The sequence below is a fragment of the Asterias amurensis genome, chromosome 9 (assembly GCF_032118995.1).
Source record: "Asterias amurensis chromosome 9, ASM3211899v1".
NCBI lineage: Eukaryota > Metazoa > Echinodermata > Asteroidea > Forcipulatida > Asteriidae > Asterias > Asterias amurensis.
In genome coordinates, this window is record NC_092656.1 from 7,072,530 (window position 1) to 7,093,907 (window position 21,378).

Sequence of the window (21,378 nt, forward strand, 5' to 3'; positions counted from 1 at the left end):
CAAACTTTGACCGAGGTCGTCTGGTAAGTTACCAGGTTTCATTCAAACAACTTTTTCCTCAACTTGACAATTGTCTATAAAATTGCTTTGTCCGTTTTCAAAAGACTATTTCTGTTCGCTAATACTTTGTTATGTACTTGGGGTGTGTTTTCGACGGTTTTGTGTGCAAATAATCACAGGAACTAAAAAAGAAGTGGACGACGGTCGACTTGGCATGACTGGACCGTTTGTGTGAATGGTCAGTGTGTGTTGTTTATGTTTGTTCACACATGAACCATGCATGAACGAACACATTGACTCTTGGGGTCCCATTGTTGAATTTGATGGTGCCGTTTGATTGTCGTCTTTAATACATAATTTAAATGATACATTTTTTGTTGATGCTTTATTTTGGGGTCCCAGCTAGTATAGTAAGTAGTAGGACCACTTTATTAATAAATCAAATAGGCCTATTATCAGATTATTATTTTTTAATACATTTTCGGAACAGAGAAAAAAAATCCCCAAAAATCACAGAGTTACAAATAACTTACAAAGTTACAGGGTTTACAGAAGGTAATGGTGAAAGACTTCTTTTGAAATATTATTCCATGAAATGCTTATACTTTTTGAAAAAAATATTAAAACAATAATTATCCGAGAATTACGGATTTTTTTAAAACACATGTCATATGACATGGCGAAACGTGCGGAAACAAGGGTGGGTTTTCCCGTTATTTTCTCCCGACTCCGATGACCGATTGAGCCTAAATTTTCACAGGTTTGTTATTTTATATATAAGTTGTGATACACGAAGTGTGGGCCTTTGATTGAACAATTACTGTTTACCGAAAGTGTCCAATGAGTGGCTTTAAAAGATGATTCAGAACAGAAGGAATAATAAACCACCACCTTCCTTGATGAGCAAACCAAACTAAGTTCCAAGGCTTTTGTGATGTTCCCTATGAGGGACGCTTTGCCGGCTATATAATTCAGATTCAGACGAATAGTTTTAAAATTTAATTAATGCTCTTTCGTTTTAATTTGTTATTCTTGCCGCATGATCAAATTTTAGTTCGTACAAATTTAACTTATTACTTTATATAGCCATAAAATGCATGATGGGTTATAACTATTTTTAACTACATTGGAGATCATTATGAAAAGCAACGATACTTCAATAATTTTCTTTTATGTACAACTTTTAAGTTAAAGACTTAACGGGCCTGTTTCTGAATATGGCCAGAGCTCAGTAAGCACAAGCTATGAACATTTTAGAAAAAAACTAACAAACCGTATTTTTTTTATATAGATCTATCACTTCTTTCCAACAGCTCAAAAGATATATTCATTCAAACTTTCATTCATTCATTCAAACTGATATTTATTTCCATACTTCATGAAAACAGAGTACAAACAATGTTTTTAAGGAATAACCAATAAACAAAGCTATTTAATGAGGGTTAGAAAAATAAATAAATAGAGTATTTAGTATTTTGTAGACCTGCTTCAAAATATACTGCTGTATACATGTAGAACTTTCTTTTCAGAAAATTTGAACTCACTGGTCGTCAAAGATGCGAGATAATAATGGAAGAAAAAACATCCTTGTCACATGAAGTTGTGTGCTTTCAGATGCTTAATTTTGGGACCACAAAATTTAGTTCTGAGGTCTCAAAATCAATGGAAAATTACTTCTTTCTTGAAAACAACGTTGCTTCAGAGGGAGCTATTTCTCACAATGTTTTTACTATTGACAGATCTCCCTTGTTACCAAGTAAGTTTCTGTGTTAACAATTATTTTGAGTAATTACCAATAGTGTCCAGTGCCTTTAATTTCCATTGCAAATAAAAAAGTCTACACTTGGCAACTTTCCTGCAGTGCATACACAATCAACATTTCAATCTTCCAGGAAAAAATATCCAATTTAGCATTATTTTGTTACTATCAGTCAGACAGATTTTCTTAGTTTAAATCAGACATTTTACTTTGTAATCTTGACAATCGCCAATTGAATTCTTCCTTTAAACTTCTCATGTTGCAACTCCGCAACAACAAAAATGACTCAAATTTCACTTGTGACATTTGAGGACAGCTTAGAAACGGAAACAGTAGACGATTCTTCACCTGGTCAATTGTTGGTTTACATTTATAGTGCGTTGTGCCCAGAGAACTTTATCCGACTATTACTTGGTTCAATTACCTTTGTGGGCTTGCTAAGTAACATGTTGTAGGATGCCTGCAGTACGGCCATGAGGATGAAAGGTTTAGTTTATCTCAGAAAAACAATTTGAAAAGTGATGAATAATTTGTCAGTAGTTCTAAAGCTCTTAAAAAAACATAAATACAGGATAGAAACGACATTTTACTTGGAATTAAAACAACATCTAAGGCCTATTATATCGTTGCGGTACCAGCTGCCAAAACATAGGATTCGAACTGCCTCTAGCTACGGGGCAACCTCGGTAGTCTAGTTGGTAAGACACTGCTCTAGAATTGCAAGGGTCGTGGGTTCGAATCCCACCCGAGCAAACATGCCTGTGATATTTTTTTCACAGGACTCGGGAAAGTACTGAGTATACAGTGCTAACACACATCGGTGTATGGGTAAAAAAATAAAAAAAATAATCTTCTTTATCCCTGATTTTAACAAATTTAACATCTATAACATCTACACAGTAGTAGGCAGGAAAGGAAATGATGTTTTGTTCTCGAGCTTTGTATTTAGAACATTTAAAATGCAACTCCCGCATTGATCTATTAGATAAACAAGAATTTCCGGATTGTTTACAATTAGATAGAAAGCAAATTCTGGATTGATCACTTTCAGATAAAAAGCAAATTCCAGATTTCATTCTACGGTACTTCATCCATCGAAATGCAACTCCGGGATTGATCTTTTAGATAAAATAGAATTTCCAGATTGGTCGATTTCAGACACTGTCGGATAAAAAGCAACTCCCGGATTGATCTATTAGATTACCAAGAATTTCCGGATTGTTCCAGTTAGATAGTTCAAGCAAATTCCGGATCGATCACTTTCAGCTAAAAAGCAAATTCCGGATTGATCACTTTCAGATAAAAAGCAAATTCCAGATTTCATTCTATGATACTGTGTTCATCAATAATTGTTTGAGTAGGCCCTATAAGTGCCCTGTAGGCCCTTAAAAAAAAAGTGTCATAGCCGGGTATCGAACCAACACTCTGTTGCTGAAAACACCAGCGTTTGGGTCCGGCGAACTAGAAATGCTCGGCCACGATACGCCACAAGTAAGAAACTACAGTGGTAGTGAATAAACCTCAAACTATAATGAGTAATTCTCTTTCAATTTCATACCTAAGTTATTTACACCTTTCTTAGAGAAAGAAGGACATAATTCATTGTTGAATCTTTTATATATTTTTTATATTTATTGGTTTATTTCATAAAAACATTACAAAGAAATGAACAGTATGACAACCGATACGGTTGAATTGCACTAGACCATGTACATTATAAAAATATTAAAAAACTTTAAAAAGAGCTAAAGGTTAAACATTTAAAACACACAATAGCAAATGAGTGGTGATCATCTCAAGGCGATTACCAACCACTCCAAGGGAATGTCAGTCAATTAATTTTTAAGCCTTTGAGAAAGACTCTGCTAGGGTTGAAACGTCAGGCCATTAACTATTTTTTTACATTCATTTCAGTGACTGATGATCAATAATATTTTGATCGAATGGACAGGGTATCACCACGGATGGATAAGTAATAACATCTCTGCATATTCTACAGACTTTGCGCTATTAAAACAATTTGCAAAATGAGTGATAACTCCAATGGTGACAGGAGTGATATAAAACTCACTGAATCCAACAACAATAGTCTAGAAGCTGGAGCTGATAATAACAATGGGTGTATTGTCTCGTGGGGCTGTGGGGAGTTCGGACAGCATGGCCAGGGTAACACCAACAACATCAACGCGGAGGCATCTTTCATGAGTGACTTTTATGAGAAGATCAAATCCAGAGGAAAGTCGGGAGAGATTTCTTCAGGACAGGCTGTCAAAGGGTTGAAGGCATTTGCATGTGGATCCAGCCATTCTGTAGTTGTGACAGGTAGGTTTGGCAAATTTGTTTTTACCCTTACTCATTACTTTTTTCGAGTTCTGTGAAGGTCATTTGACAGGCAAATCACTCTGATGGGATTCAAACCCGCAACCATTGCATTGCTAGAGTAAATTATGTCCTTAAGTAGACCACCTAGCTACGTGGTCGCTAGAGGCAGCTCGAATCCTATGTGTAAGCAGTGAGTTTTGAAAGATTTAATAGTAGGTAGGTTTTTGTTGAAGGTGACGTTGATTTTTGTACTGAACTTTATTAGTTGTCTTTGAAGAGGTATTCAAGATGATGGAGCAAATCTGAGAATATTTTTGAGATGAAGGAGTTCAAAATGAGATAATGTACAAAAGTACTTGTGTAATAATTAAATGTCCATGAATTGTTATTTTCAGATACTGATGAGATTTATACATGGGGCAATGGCAACAGTGGTCAGTAAGTACATGAGACAGGAATCTTATTTCTAATAGCCTAAAAATTACAACACAAGAGATTTTCAATTAGTTTTTTTTTCTCAGATAATATTTGAATTAAATACCGCTTTAAAATGGACCACTTTAACTGATGCTGAAAATTTTTGTACAGGTTATTGAAGGATTGATGTGGATGATATATTCAGTTTGCCCCAAATTAATTCAAGAATTGTCTTTTTATGATAAATCTTTACAATGCTTAATTTGTCAGACTTGGTTGTGGAAACAAAGATACGCATCTTACACCCCAGAAGGTTCAACTACCCAGCGAGGGCAAAGTATCGCCCATCAAAGGCGTAGCTTGTGGGAGTCGTCATACCACCCTGTGGTTGGAGAACGGGGTGTGCTTCAGCTGGGGAAACAACTTCTACGCACAGCTTGGATATGATTTCCGAATAGAAAACTATAAAGATAATCAGGTATGTTGGTTACTATAAGAGTATCGTGGTAACACCATGTGATCTCTTTTTGACTAGTGTTGGTTCTGAAAAGAACCGGTGATTAACGAGTCAGAGGTTCGATCAGTGTGCTCCGATTGTCTTCAGAAAGTTGGTTGTTAAATGTACGTCCGTTACACACTGGTGTAACCGACTTCAACATTGATCATCTCCCCTGCTCCAAAGCTTCCCCTTGTCCTCCCACCAATTGGCTTCCCCCAAGTTCGATACATCAAAGCCCCTCCCACCCAAAAGGACAAAGGTGATAAACAAAATGTAATATAGTTTGGCTTTTACCCTTACAGCGATATGTATGCACTGTATACTTGGTACTTTCACGGTGCGTATTGTTGAGAGGTGCGCTCTGCGTTGTGTAAGGGGGTCTAATAGAAATAAATAGACACCCCCTTGCATAACGAGAGATGCTACCAGGTACACTGAGGTCATGCATACGCTTTTAGTTTTACACCCAAAGAACAGCATTTAATAATAATAATAATAATAAGACTTGTAATGCGCACATATCCACCCTGCTGGGTGTTCAAGGCGCAGTAAATCAAAACAAAACAAAACAAAAACACAACACAAAGAAAAACAGACACAACAAATTAGTCATTGAAAACCTGTGACATAAGATAAGTTTTGAGAAGCGACTTGAATTTTGCGGTACAAAGACAAGATCGAAGATTAAGTGGTAGAGAGTTCCAGATGCGTGGCGCGGCTACAGAAAAAGACCTGTCACCCCATGAGTGTCGTCCAATGATCTGCCTCCTTTTGGCCTCAGGGATGGCACTTTTTGAGAGTGTGACGCCATATGCAACTGGGGTCTTCTATAAGTTTGTCATAGAGAAGCTGGACTCCAAAAACGTGATCAAGAAAACGCTAATCTAGCGAGACACCACTGCTAAACCAAACAAAATTACTGTGTTGAGATTCCTAGCTTACTAACCAAGGCATCAATCAAGATATTTTTGAGAGTGATAAATCCAACTGTGGGTCATGTCTCTTTTGCAGGCTTCTCGTCAATATCTGCTACATTGCTTGGCTAGAAAAAACGCCTGTGATGAGGTATAGAGTTATGGCATGGCTATATATTCGCGCCAAATTTTGCTGCTTCTCGTTCTTAACATTTTGCTGGTTGTGCTAATAACTTAATAACTCTAAAATGAAAGGAAAGGTACAACAGTCAAGGGGCTGATCCAGACTTCTTACTCTGAAAGAATTGTCAAGAATACCTCTGAATATAATTTGGTGTTCACCCGTACATCGATGTGTATTAAGCACTGTGTACTCACTCAGTACTCCCGAGTTCTTTGAAGAAATACACAGGTAAATCACTTGGATGGGAATCAAACCCAGGACCTTTGCATTGCTAGAGCAGACGTCTTACCATTAGACCACCGAGCTGGCTTGTTAATATCTAGAGGCAATTCGAATCACATCTGCTCTAACAATGCAAAGGTTGTGGGTTTGAATCCCACCCAAGTGGTTTGTCTTTGGATGTTTTCTCAGAACTCTAGAAAGTACTGAGTGTACAGTGCTTAATACACAAAAGGGTATAAGGGTAAAAACCAAACTATATTCTATATCCCCGGTCAAAAATTAACTAGATCTTTGAAGGCACATTTTGCAAATGATTTAGAACAGCCTAATCGATCGTTCTAAATTATTCTGATGTTTTCTAAATTATTCTGATGTTTTTTTAAATTTTTTGAAAATAAGAAACGCTGATTATGATTGGCAAGACATTAAAACTGTCAAGGCAGTGTGTTATTCTTAGTTATCGTTAAATATTGTAAAGCAATTTTACCAACTTAAAGTTTTTTATCCAAAACATGATTTGAAGAATCTCCCAAAAAACAATTTTCCACAAAGTTTGCCTTTGTTACTAAATGGTTTTTAGTAAAAACATAGTGTTAAAATTCATTGTTGTACCTTTCCTGTTTATATTAATGCTCCTAGTTATGGTCAAGGTACTTTTGATTTTAAACTTCCATTTTCACCCCGAGCACAACAGCATGTACTTTTGAGGGGTCATGCTTAGTTTGCACATTTCTCTATAGATCTAACAACAATATTAATTACCTAGTTGTTTGCCCTAACACATCCACAGATGGCCTTTCTGAATGTTGACTCAGTTTAACCTGTAATTGACACTTGAAAGATGTCATGAAACTGTTGTAACAAAAGTTGTTTTATGGAGGACACCTCATCAGAGAGAAATCTCTCTGTACGATAATGGTAGCCAGGAATGGTAGCCAGGCCTCGACAGGCCTGGAATTTCATCTGAAAGAGGACAAGGCCATTTTCATTTTTGCAAAGGGCACTTCCATTGGAAAATCATTAAGTTTGTGGGAAACGTTTAGAGGAGCACCAAGGCTGAGACCAGGGCAACAGTGGCTGTGGTTTGTGAAATTCCAGGCCTGTTTTGAAATAACCCACAACACCCACAGCAATTGCCATAGTGCCCCTTTGTGTTTGCAATGGTGCCCCGTGCAAAGTGCCAATTCCATTGTATTTCCTCTTAGGAGTGCCCCTTACTAGAGGAAAATTGCTGTGCCCCTTCAGAGGCGAGCGATGTTCAAGGCCTGTGTACCATTTTTGTAGAAACATTGAGCTGTTGTATGGCTTGCTCTTGTTAAAGACAGTGGACACTATTGGTAATTACTCAAAATAATTATTATCATAAAATCTTTCTTGATTGCGAGTAATGGGGAGAGGTTGATAGTATAAAACATTGTGCGAAACAGCTCCTGCAGAAGTGACATAGTTTTGGAGAAAGAAGTAATTTTCCACAAATTTGATTTCGAGACCTCAGGTTTAGAATTTGAGGTCTCGAAATCAAGCATCTGAAAGCACACAACTTTGTGTGACCATGGTGCGACAAGGGTGTTTTTTTTCATTAATATCTCGCAACTTCGACGATCGATTGAGCTCAAACTTTCACAGGTTTGTTATTTGATGGATATGTTGAGATACACCAACTGTGAAGACTAGTTCTTGACAATTATCAATAGTGTCCAGTGTCTTTAATTACCAGGGTACTATTGTTCTTTAGACAGCCCATGCTCTGCATGAAAGATGTTGTTCTACTTAATCCTAATGAAATTAGTTATTTCACTGTATTTAAGGCTTTATAAGGCCCTATGGTGTGAATTAACAGTTCTACAGAGATGTTCTTACTTACAATCTAATTTTCCTAATGAAGTTTTTAAAATCTTAATACTTTGTGCTCTCTTTATTATCCTAGGATTTTTCTCTGTTTCAAATCATGTGATAACGACAAAATGATTTATAACTGAGATAACCCAACTGACTAATTGCTTTTTATAAACATTTACACTCTAAAACAATTAATATTAAAGTAGTTTGGTAGTGGAGAGTGTTTTTTTATATATATTTGAACAAGTACTAGATGACTGAGAAGATTGATTTCATTTGTCTTGATGGGTATTTATAAGTATACTTCATTATGTCGTCAGAAAATTTGAATGAATGGTATATTTATATATTTTGTTCAAGAATCTACACAGTGAGGTATTATTGTTCATAAGCTTGGGCGATACCACGATATTATCGAATATCGCGATACTAATTTGGAAACGATTTCGATATCGGAGTGATTTGGTTTTAATCGAAATATCGATATATCGCGATATGAGACATCTTGCAAACTGGGAGTTTGAAGACTGATGATGTCAAATTTAATTAATCCCGATTATATCGAATATCGCAATATATTGTCGGCGATATATCGTGAATAAAATAAATCAATTTTTTAAACATTCTGGCCAATAGTTCTTGATTGTTGAATATATTTAATTTGTTGATATAGGTCTTGCCTCATAAGTTGAGTCCCATTGCACATCAGAAAGTCAAGCAGATAGCCTGTGGAGAGAAGCACACCTTGTTCTTGTATGAAACGGGTATCGTGGCTGCATGTGGGTGAGTTATATATAACAGGGGTATCATGAATGTACCCAGTGGAGATGGGTGGTGATCAGAGGGGGGGGGGGATGTGGGTAAAAGGAAACGCACAATGCTAAACTGCATGTCTGATTGGGTGTCATGGCCGAGCAGTTTAGAGCGATCAAACTCAAGTCCTGGGCCCAATTTCATGGCTCTGCTTACCGTTAGCACAGAATCGGCGCTTACGGAAGCAGGGAATTCTGTGCTTACGGCAAGCGAATTTGGGCTTCTGCGCGTGCGTACTTCACGTTACTAGGCATTCTACGCTTACAAGGCTAGCGCAGAAATCCGGTGCTTGCACAGAGCCATGAAATTGGGCCCTGGTGGTTTAGTCATTGGATGTGGGTTAATATCCTGGTCATGAAACTTGTGTCTTTGAGCAAGATACTTCAATGTATTGCTTCTCTTCACCCAGGGGTATAAATGGGTGCCTGCGAGAGTAGAAATTGATTTCGTGTTTGAATCCTGGTCATGACAGTTGTGTTCTTGAACACGTCGGCGTATAAAATGGGTACCTGCGAGGGTAGAGAAGGTTCTTGTGATTTAGCTGAGCTTAGTGCGTTACATATTTGGCAGCACTGGCTGTATACACTCCCAAGGGAGCTGGGATGGTTTAAAGGCAGTGGACATTATTGGTAATTACTCAAAATAATTATCAGCATAAAACCTTACTTGGTAACGAGTAAAGGGGAGCTGTTGATAGTATATAACATTGTGAGAAACGGCTCCCTCTGAAGTATATAGTTTTCAAGAAAGAAGTAATTTTTTCTATGAATTTGATTTCGAGACCTCAAAAGATTTTGAGGTCTAAAAATCAAGCATCTGAAAGCACACAACTTCGTGTGACAAGTTTTTTTTTTTTTTTTTTTTCTTCTTTCATTATTATCTCGCAACTTTGTCGACCAATTGAGTTCAAATTATCACAGGTGTGTTATTTTTGTGCATATGTTGAGATACACCAAGTGAGATGACAATTACCAAAGGTGTCCAGTGTCTTTAAGGAATAAAAAGTATGGCCTAGTGACCAGGGTTAATAATGTTTGAAGCTCAATTATCATTCTTTAATTGGAAATGTGCTATTATTATAAGAGTCAACAATATTACTATTAATATTTGCTGGTTATGCATGATACAGGTGAAGTGGCTGCACCCAAGTGGGTATATGGGTCCCCATGGAGGTACCCAAAGACAATTAAACAGGGCAAACATTTGTAATGGCCATAATACATGCATATTCAAAGCCCTTGTGCCTCTTTGTATTGAAGTTGGCCAATGCTTTAACCTGAGAATGATGACCATTAAGTTGTAATAGCGCCCTCTGTTGGTTTAGCAGTGAGTCACTGAGTCAGTGCACAGAAGGCTGTGATGGTTTTAGGAAACACATTTATAAGTAAAACACTTGAGACCAGACTACACTACACTATAGAGAGAAATGCCACTTAAGAATAAAACAAGCCAATGATTGTTCTTATTTCTACGCAGATCAAATAGCTTTGGACAGCTTGGATGCGGTGACCTGGAAGAGCGAGTTTCACCCAAGTCTCTGGAGTCACTAGAGGGGGTAGTTTACATTGCCTGTGGGGCAAACCATAGTTTAGTGGTTACAGGTAATTATATACTATAAGAGATGTAAGTTTGAATCAGAATATCTTTGGATTTGAATTGTACCATCTTGGCTTTTGGTGACGTTAGTTTTGACGTTTCGGATAGACCTCCTGATTTGTTGGACTTGGTGGCTCCATCTTGGATGCTGACCTCTGACCTGCAGAAATGTCCTTGTAACTACCGTGTTGTGAAATGTCTGATTGGCTAAATTAGATGGAGCCTGCTGATTGCTCCTATCCTTGCCCTTTCCCCTGTGAAAGCATCCTTTTGGTTGGGTGCCTGTGCGGCTATTATCAGTGATGCTAGGTTGAGAAGGGCACCAGATACCATGAACGCTAACAAACTGCGACGTGGCAAAATGTCTGATTTGCAGTTTCAAACAGACCTCATATCATCCCCTGTTCCCTTGCTCAATGTTGTTAATAACCCCAGCTGGAACGCAGGCCGCGCATTGAGAGCCAACATTGAATGGGTGCGGGGGCCCAACGAGATATGGCTGGGATTGCAGTTTAATTCTGTCCCAAGGTCATGAAGGTGGGTCACAAGAGGCACCTCTTCCAACTATCCTTGATCATCGTCTTCGTTTTTTCAACAAGAATAACAAATTTTGTTACGTAAAGCCATTGGACACTTTCGGTAAACAGTATTGTCCAAAGGCCCACACTTCGTGTATCACAACTTATACATAAAGTAACAAACCTGTGAAAATTTAGGCTCAATCGGTCATCGGAGTCGGGAAAAAAAATAACGGGAAAACCCTACCTTGTTTTCTCACGTTACGCCGTGTCATGACATGTGTTTCTTTCTAGAGAAGCTTTACCATTACCTTCTGCAAACACTGTAAGTTATTTGTAAATTTGTGATTTAAAAAAAAAAAAATCTGTTCCGAAAGGGTATAATGGCTTTAACCCCCCAAAACACAAGGGCATTTGTGAACAAAACACAAGGGCATTTGTGAACAAAACACAAGGGTATTTATGGAAGGTTTATAAATTTAAGAGTTGGTCTTCACTCGGCATGAAGGCCTTTATAGTCTGTTACAATGAGACCTATATTTATCCAACAGTAAAAAAAACTACATCAGGTTCTTCTTCCTTCGATAAAGCATTCCTTGTGCTCATAATTCATCCGATTTGAACGTCCTAATTTTGTAAGGTTATTCCTGCCTTAAAGGGTCTCACTACGTTTGGTAATGACTCTGAAAATTAACGGTAATAAAAACTTACTTGGAAAGAAGTACAGCAGCTTTGGACTGTATGACGCATTTTGAGAAACTTTTCACTTCGAAGTACAACGGTTATATGGAAAAAGATATCACTTTTTATCCCTACATAACTTGAATCTGAGAAGCGCTGCTGCCAGTAACGTTTTCTCAGATTGTGTATCCCAATTGCAGAATCTTATTCCCCCTGTGTGGACAAAACCGCTCCAAATTTTTCACCAATATCTTAAAAACACTACCACAATTTAAAATGAAGTTAATGCAGGTTAGTTTATGGTATGTATCAACATTCCAATTACCAAATGTATCCCGTTAGAGGCACTGGACACTATTGGTAATTACTCAAAATAATTGTTAGCCTAAAAACTTACTTGGTAACGAGCAAAGGAGAGCTGGCGATAGTATAAGAAATTGTGAGAAACGGCTCCCTCCAAAGTAATGTATTTTGTTTTAGAAAGAGGTAATTTCTCACTTAAAAATTAGAAGACTTCAGGCCTGAAGTCTTTTTCAGGCATCTGAAAGCACACAGACTTGTGCAACAAGGATGTCTTGTCTTTCATTTGCAAATTCGATGACCAATTGAGCCTAATTTTTCACAGATTTGTAATTAGAATAACTGGTTTTTGACAATTACCAAAGGTGTCCAGTGCCTTTAACAAGAATGCAGAGACCGAAACTCTCTCTTTGTTGACCTGATGTCATTTTGCTGTTTTCATAAGGAAATAGTGTTTGTATGCTGTAAACTTTCTGTTGATCCACCATTCTGATCGTCATAGAAAACCGAATAACTCCTCAGGAATAAAAGAACAGGAGTTGAACAACCTCCAACCCCCCAACCTTCATTGCAATACTTCAAATAAGAAATAAAACACCCCAAGGGGAAATCGTAACTCTAAAAATACACCATCTCCCGAAGATACTGCGGACTTACACAAAAGCTTCAAACCTTTCCCACTTTCTATCCACTTTTTTATATTCTCTCTTTTTTGTTTTGGTAGACACTGGGGAACTTTTCGCGTGGGGTTTGGGTCGAGCGTGTGGATATCGCCGGCAGGACGTCTTACAGCCAGTTCGCATGATGACTCGTCAGAGCAATGTGGTCATGGCATCGGGCGGCTGTGCACATTCAGTGGCTCTAACAGGTAAGTCCATTGTCTTTGACACTCCTTTATTGCGACGACGTGTGGTCGCCATATTGACTGGAAAGGATCGGTCACATGAGGGCGCTGTTGTATCACTGATTTTTTAGTGAACCTGATAACTTCACAACTTTTCCCCACAGCTGTGAAACTTCTTTTGTTCCGCCTCTTTAGAAAGCTTAAACAGAAACCCCTTTCTTATAGTCTGTCAAGTTTGTGTGACCATTGTATTGTTTTATCCATAATGGCTTCAAACTTGTATCTTAAAGGCAGTTTTGTGATGTTTACTCGTAATAAATAGTTAATCAATTTGTATCTACTCTTAACTACGTGTCTTATTTTGCACAAACTTGAAGTTTTTAATTTATTGTATATTAATAGTCTTTTAACGTTAGCAGTTGAGAGTTTTTCCCCCTGCGGACCGCTACTCAGTTTTTAGGATATTCTTCTCTCCAGTCAAACCCCAGAGTAAGATCATAAATTTGCAACCTCATAAAACCTGATGTACCACAATTTGAAAGAATTGGAGAGAACAACAAGTTTATTCATCATGTGTAAATTGTTGCATCAGGAACAGAGAATACAACTTTGGTTTTACCCTTACATCAATGTGTGTTAAAGGCACTGGACACTATTGGTAGTTACTCAAAATAGTTGTTAGCATAAAAAACTTACTTGGTAACGAGCAATGGAGAGCTGTTGATATTATAAAACATTGTGAGAAACGGCTCTCTTTGAAGTAACATAGTTTATGAGAAAGAGGGAATTTCTCACTCAAATAATAAAATACTTCGGGTCTGAAGCCTTTTACTAGGCATCTGGAAGCACACAATTTTTTTGTGCAACAAGCTTGTTTTTCTTTCATTATTCTCTTGCAACTTTGATAACCAATTGAGTCCAAATTTTCCCAGATTTGTTTATTTATGCCTATGTCGGGGATACACCAAGGGAGAATACTGGTCTTTGACAATGTCTAGTTCCTTTAAGCACTGTGTACTTTCCCCGAGTTCTGTGAAAAAATCCCAGGGCAAGGTCGCTCTCCCTGGATCATCGTGAGACTGGTATTTACACTGCATCTCCTGTACCATACACAGCTAGAACTTGAACCTGCTAATAACTGTAACTTCCAGGTTCATTAGTGTGTAATGATTAATGATTAGATGAGATCATAATTGATTCCATTGTGTGGGTTTGCCATACCAGCAGAATACCTAGAAGGTCAGGATAATCTTTCTTAATCCCTTCATTTTAAATGTCAATCTTGTCTCAGACAATGAATGGATTAATGGATATAGAGTCATCCTTCACGTAAACCCCATACTGTTGTCGGCGGTTTGAAATCTGTATGTGTGAAAAGCCAATGTTAAAATTGTTTGAAAATTGTTTTGACCCAGCCGTCCACCACCACCCCCCCCCTCCCCCCCCCCCCCCCCCCCGCGCCCCAAGTTTTGATTTATAAATACTGACCGGCTATGTATTATCGATACACTCAAGGACAAAGTAATGCCTCACATAAACCAGATTTTTTAGATCAGAGGTCTCCAACATCAGTCAATTTAAATGGCTGGTTTTTTCTTTTTTCTTGATTAAACAAACAACTTTGTAGTTTAGTCAGGAATGACAATCTTGGCCATCAGGGTATTTTTCCTTCTGATTTTTCATTTGTTATTTAACATATATTACTTCTTTTTTTTCAATTAAAATTTGTTTTGTTTTGCCCCACCCACCCACAGTTTCAGACCATAAACTACTTTTTGCAGAAATATTATTTCTCATTCTAAACTTCCAGATAAAGTAAAAACATCTTTCATGTCCCTGTGAATGTTTTGGATTCCAGAAGGGTTTTTGGTCCGGCTTAGTTCTTTAAATTCATGCTAGTACTTTCCCCCAGTGAGTATTATATATATTAGATCGACTTGTTACATTAGTCATGAGTGTTAGTTTATAGTGCATGATCTAATGGGAGTCTCTACCTGACCGAACACAATAATCCGAAAATCCTTCATTTTTTATTTTTTGCTTCTAGTCCTGGGAAAAGAACAAAACAATTACAGTTTGTTGCTCACTTTCTATATATACACCTGTTTCTATTATTCAAATGGAAATCTCTGTTCATGCCAAGCCTTCATCTTCAAGGCAGTAGTAGCCTAAACCTTTGGTTTTTCTGAACTGTTGGATTGTTTTAATCCTATTTAAAATGTAGATGTTTACATTAAAGGCATAGGTTGCATTTTATAACAAATGGTTGCTAATCGCTTTTCAAAGACCAACTCGACCGATCCAAGGCAACATGTTCCTTCAAAACTAACATGCGTGTAATTCATTACAAAATGTGGTCACATTTTTTATATATCGGCGCAAATCCAGAGCCGTTATTTACCACACAGAGAATAGGAATACACAATCTGAGAAAAATTACAGCAGTTTTTTTTACCTTCTCAGATTCAAATTTATGGGGGAATAATAAACGACATCTTTTTACATTACCACATTACTTTGAAGTGAAGATGTTTTTTTTTTAAATGCTTTAAATAAGCTACTGTAGGCTTCTAACCAAAAGTTTTAACTGCCATTCATAAATACCTAAGACAGTTTATCCATTCTGATTGGTAGATAGGGCATCACGAGGGGTTGTTTAACGGATGATATAACACCAGTAAAAAGTGTTATAACATGGGCGTGACACGCGAGCTTGCACCATCGCTTATAAGACAGTTTCTTCATTCCTATTGGTCAAGAGTAACGGCTGAAACATTTGTGCCAGATCACGCGATACGCATGACGCACACAGCATTCCCTTATAAGGAGCTGTTTACCTAAGGGTGGCGGAGGGCTTTAACATTTCATAGCTGGAGGGGTGCTGTGTTGAAAGAAATCATTGAACAATTATAATGTTTGCATTTATTTTACCTTTTGACCAAGAAGTGTTGATGTTTTTTGACCGAAAAGGTATTTATTAATGGGACTCAAAGTGTGCTGAATCAGTTTTCAACTAGTGGTTTAAACCCGCCGAGGCCTGGTTCTTAAAAATTTACCTTGACTTCGTCTCGGTAAAATTATCAAGAACCAGGGTGGGCGCGGGTTTGAACCACTAGTTGAAAACCTCTTCACCACACATTGATTCCCTTATTAGTTTTAAGATTGACTATCAATTGATACCTTCCCATATAATAAGCCAAACAAAAATGCATCGGTGAACCTGTGAAAAGTTTTGGATCACAGTTGGTACTGGTGTTGTTCATTTGAATGAACAATGAATGGATGATTTTATTTGTTAGACTACTGGCTTATTTTGATAGAGGCCGAGCTTAATGAGTTGTTTGCATTAATTGGTCTATTGTTTAATTATTGGCCAGTGTTCCTTGTGTAGTTCTATGGACCAACCTATCAAAATACATCAATATTTTATCTGGAATATAAAAACATCTACACACAAAAATTATTAGCAGCGTAGCTTCCTTCTTTTTATATGTAGAAGGTAAACTGTGGAGGAGGCGGTCACGTTCAATCATGTCCACTACTCTCCCCCCAGACCCAGAGCTCTCTTTTAACGATAAGGGGGTTTTCAGACTTGTGCTAGTGCTTGTGGTTGGAGCTGGTGGTCGTGGCTCTGTGTTGGGTGGGGGGGGGGGGGGGCAATGCTCTATTGCTCATATTCAAATGGTGTATATTAAAGCTGTGTAGTGAAAAGTTGTAAATGATCCGAACTTGTAAACGGTCACAAATAATAATAGTAGTAATAATTTAAAAAAATAATAAAAACAAAAAAATACCCAAACCCCTCCCCCGACAGCAACAAAACAAACAAAAGGAAAACAAAAGAAAAGAATACACAAACAAAACAAAAACAAGTAACCAAACAATCATAGGCCTACATTACATATAGTTTTATCAAAAGTTGAAATACATGATGTATTCTTAGTTAGTAAGTTTTACATTACTGCCATATAAAGTAATGTTTGTTTGGTTGTATAATTAAGGAACATAGGGCTTACTCAATAATTAACTTTATGGGAATACATAATATTAAATTAATAAACATAATAATTGCCGTAGCCGTAGCTGTAGCCGCCAAAATATACGGCCTTAGAGAGCCAGAAGGGAACTTTACTTATGACATTTGACCTTCGTGTAATTATTCGCTGTTTGTTTAGCAATCATCAGTTACAGACTTGTGTACTAACAAGGGGATTGAAGGTCTTGTTAGTGAAGATACCCGTCATTACCACAAGCCAGGATCTACAAGAGAGCAATTAACAATAGACACCACCATTAATTCCTCTGGTAATCGTAGAATATTTCACCAACAGGGGAAAATAGCTGTCCCCCTTCAAGAGCGAAGTTCAAGGCCTGTTGTATAGAAGTGGAGCGGACATATTATTAGAAAACTATATTGAACCGGCCTTCATTTCATTGTTGACTGTCACATGGAAGGTAAATGGGACCATGTGATACTCGTGTGATTTCAACCATGCCCATTTTAGAGAAAAAATTGGACGCAGCAGTTAAAACCAATTTTCTTTTAGAGGGTTTAAATTAACTATTTTTAAAACCCCAATTATACATTGTGCATATTTTTACACTATGTGATTTTAACCATACCCACTCAGAGAAAATGTTTGGCGCCAGTGGTATCATTCTCACACCACAGAATGATCTAACACTGTATGAAATGATCGCAAATAATCACATGTAGCTCAAAATGAGCAGCCTTTAATTTACCTCAAGGACAAGGAACTGCAAATGTTTACCTCTTTTTTTCCTCTGCTCGTTAACGGCATCCCTTCCAATTTAATCATAGCACTCAAGGTTGGGTCGTGTTTTTTTTTCTTTTTGGACGGTTGCTTTTCAGTCATGACAATTCTTGTTTTTGTATCATCTTTGGTTAAATCAATAGTTGTTTTTATATGGTGTAAACAGGTTTTTGGTTGAGCTTAAACTCTTGACGGTAAATGATGAAGCAATCGATGTTGGTACACCGCTGGATTTCAGAAACATACATTTAGTCACAATCGGTACGATTTAATCGAACATACACTGCATCTTAGAGAAGATGCAACCAAATTAACCACTACCAGCTAGTTTGTCAAGATTCGGATACATGTTGGGCCTAAAATTTGATCTCAACTCTTCCTCTTTTTGCGTTCAAACAATTTTAAAAGGTTTGAATTTAGTACAAGGGAAAATAGACAATAGGCTTTGTTCCCAAACTTCTAAATATTTATTTGTGACGGTGAGAGTCCTCCAAAGTAATTCCTCCAAAGTAAGTGCAACACTCGGGGAGCTGTTAGAGTCTTGACTTCAGACTATTTTATTTCATTTGATTTCATGTTATTTTGGTTGTGAGGCCAAGGACTCTCAGAAAAGTGAACTGAATCATTGTACTTGCACTAGCCAAGAACCCAATGGAGAGAAGCTAGGAAAGAAGTTTCAGTTTTAGATGTGGTAGGAAAATCCAAGAGAATTATTTCAGGGGAAACCCACGCAGTCAGGGCCCAATTTCATGGCTCTGCTTACCGCCTAATTCTGCGCTTACGATCGCGATTCTCCGCTTACGTGCAAGCGCCGAATTTCTGCGCTAGCCATATAAGCGTAGAATGCCTAGTAACGTGAAGTACGCACGCGCAGAAGCCCAAATTTGCCGCTAACCCGTGAAATACGCTTGCCGTAAGCACAGAATTCCCTGCTTTCGTAAGCGCCGATTCTGTGCTTACGGTAAGCAGAGCCATGAAATTAGGCCCAGGTAGTGACTGAAAACCCAATCCGTACATGTAGGGTCCTAGAGGTGGAAGGCGAGGAAAGATACCACTACAGAAAACCAACCAGGGCCCAATTTCATGGCTCTGCTTACCGTAAGCACAGAATCGGCGCTTATGGAGGCAATGAATTCTGTGCTTACAACAAGCATATTTCACGGGTTAGTGGCGAATTTTGGCTTCTGCGCGTACGTACTCCGCGTTACTATGCATTCTTCGCTTACAAGGCTAGCACAGAAATTGGGCGCTTGCATGTAAGTGGGGAATCTTGATCGTAAGCGCAGAATTCGGTGATAAGCAATTGGGCCCAGAACCCTAAATACAACTTGATGTGCAATTCAAACTGTCTAGTTTCGGAGAAGTATACAATCCCATAAAATCAACCTGTGGAAAACCTTATTGAATTACATTTTCACAGATTGAAATTCAGCATTCTTGTATGTCAGGGTATAGAAGAAATACCAATTCAGTGTAATCGAATTCAGTTTGATTTCATCACAATTTTAGCATTTGAAAGTAATTTTCCAGGTGTGCACTTAACAATGCAATTTACTGCGACTTTAAAGGCTGAAAAAAAGCTAGTTTATGAATCCCTTTAAAAAGTCACAAACCTTGCAAATAAAGTTTTTGAAAGTGCCCAAATCCACAACGCCAGTTTACATCCTAGTGACATCATGTCACCAATCGTGATAAATTACCAAATTCCTTCAAAACAACATAGAATATGAAGACGTTGGATTCCGTGTATGAGAATGTGATAAATGGAAACATGTTGATTATTCATGGCAGACTGATTTACAGTAGTGTCCAATTTCAGGATTCATTTCAGGGGAATGTTTCTTTTTTTAGGGGGTGGAGGGTTATTTACGAGAGGGAATTCATCACATTTTTTTGAGTCTTGAGAAACACATGTTACAAATTATTTCCTTTTTCAAGTTGTACTTTTTTTCCATACACATCAGAAGTAATTTGTTACTGTAATTATCAAATTAGTGAAAATGGGACCAGTCTCATACAGTATCATTAGGTGATATCCTTTGTCCGACCATAAATCTTAGAACTCTTTAGAAACTTTGCAGTGAAAGTCTGTTTTCCCAAAGCTGCCCAGTGGTAGATGTAGGTGCAAACTCTACAATAAAAACTTCTAAATTTGCATCAGGGATAAAGAATGTGTGTTAGCACTGTACTGAGTTCTTTGAAAAACAATCAAAGGCATTCTAACCGGATGGGAAATGAACCAACTACCTTTGTCATTTTAGAGCAAATGTCTAACCAACTGGACCACCGAGATTGCCCGGTAGCTGTACCCGCTGCTAGAAATAAAGGAATTTAAACTGCCTCTAGCTGCCGAACAATATCGGTGGGCTAGTTGGTAAGACATCTGCTCTACAATTGCAAAAGTAATGGGTTATGAATCCCATCCGAGTAAAATGCCTGTACGGTCGAGAAAATACTGAGTACACAGTGCTTCAAACATTGGTGTTAGGGTAAAAACAAAATTATTTTATTTTATTTTATGATACAAATTTTTTAGAAAGCAATTAGTACAATGCCCTGTGTTGACAGTCAAAATCAGATTGAATAAGTTAACGGAAAATATATCAGCTCATCCAAATGCAAACAAGTAATGTGTCCCTAACCTAGATTTAAAAAATTGCTGCCTGTGAAAAGTACAACACTCGGAAGTTGGTGTTAGATTTTAAAAGTTAACACGCTACCCATGAGATCAATACTTACTCCTACAAATCAATTCATGCCGCAAGCGGCAAACTTTAAATCCCTCCTTGAAAAAAAGACTAAATAAATAAATAAATAAATACAAACAGTTTTTTTCCTAGTGACCCAATTTGTGTGTAGAAATTGATAGCTTTCTTCTATTCCATTGTAATAAATTATGAATTTGGTTTACTTTCATTTTATTTTTTATATCAATATAAACCCCCAAAATCATTTTATTTTTATCTTAGAATTTGGATCATCCTTGATTTATTCATGTTAACCTATCCATCGGAAAAAAGAATAACCCAATGTAAAAAAAAAAAAATCAAATCTGTTTGATATAATTCAATCTCCATACTATTATACATTACTTCTATAATCAGAGAGCATTAATGACTTGAATCTAGTTCAAACCTATTTTAAAATATTTGATAAAACCTCTTTTGTGCTCCATACTGTACTGATGCATTAATGTTGCAATCAGAGTGCATTAATGACTTCAAACTTGAGAGCTATTGTCAATCCAAAGTCCACATACCTATCCTAAATTCTACGCCATCATTGTCAGAAAACCTTGTCATGACACATTAACACTTTCAGGGCCAGCATTTTGTTCGTGTTTTAGACCTAAAGTGCCCAGTTTTCCAGGTTTTGACAAAACAAAATGTATCTTTAAAGGGAAGGTACATGTTTGGTAATTGTCAAAGACCAGTCTTCTCACTTGGTATCCCATCATATGCATAAAATAACAAGCCTGTGAAAATTTGGGCTCAATCGGTCATCGAAATTGCGAGAAAATGATGAAAGAAAAACACCCTTGTTGGACGAATTTGTGTGCTTTCAGATAGGAATAAAAGACTTCTAGCTAGAAGTCTTTTATTATTTTAGTGAGAAATTACCTCTTTCTCAAAAACTACATTACTTCAGAGGGAGTCGTTTCTCACAGTGTTTTATACTATCAACAGCTATCCAAT

General features: G+C 37.4%; 1 protein-coding gene across 2 annotated transcripts in view; it reads left to right on the forward strand.

The window, feature by feature from the left end:
• Positions 1-21,378, forward strand: part of LOC139942109 (uncharacterized) — a 118,351-nt gene continuing 96,973 nt past the window's right edge. Inside the window, exons 1-8 of one of the 2 annotated variants that reach the window (XM_071938809.1) lie at positions 1-23; positions 3,674-4,081; positions 4,477-4,519; positions 4,769-4,976; positions 6,009-6,062; positions 8,830-8,939; positions 10,446-10,570; positions 12,789-12,932. In XM_071938809.1, coding sequence (XP_071794910.1) covers positions 3,787-4,081; positions 4,477-4,519; positions 4,769-4,976; positions 6,009-6,062; positions 8,830-8,939; positions 10,446-10,570; positions 12,789-12,932 — 979 coding nt within the window. In that variant the 5' untranslated portion in view covers positions 1-23; positions 3,674-3,786. The remainder of the gene's footprint in view (positions 24-3,673; positions 4,082-4,476; positions 4,520-4,768; positions 4,977-6,008; positions 6,063-8,829; positions 8,940-10,445; positions 10,571-12,788; positions 12,933-21,378) is intronic. The other variant, XM_071938810.1, reaches the window with a different exon arrangement.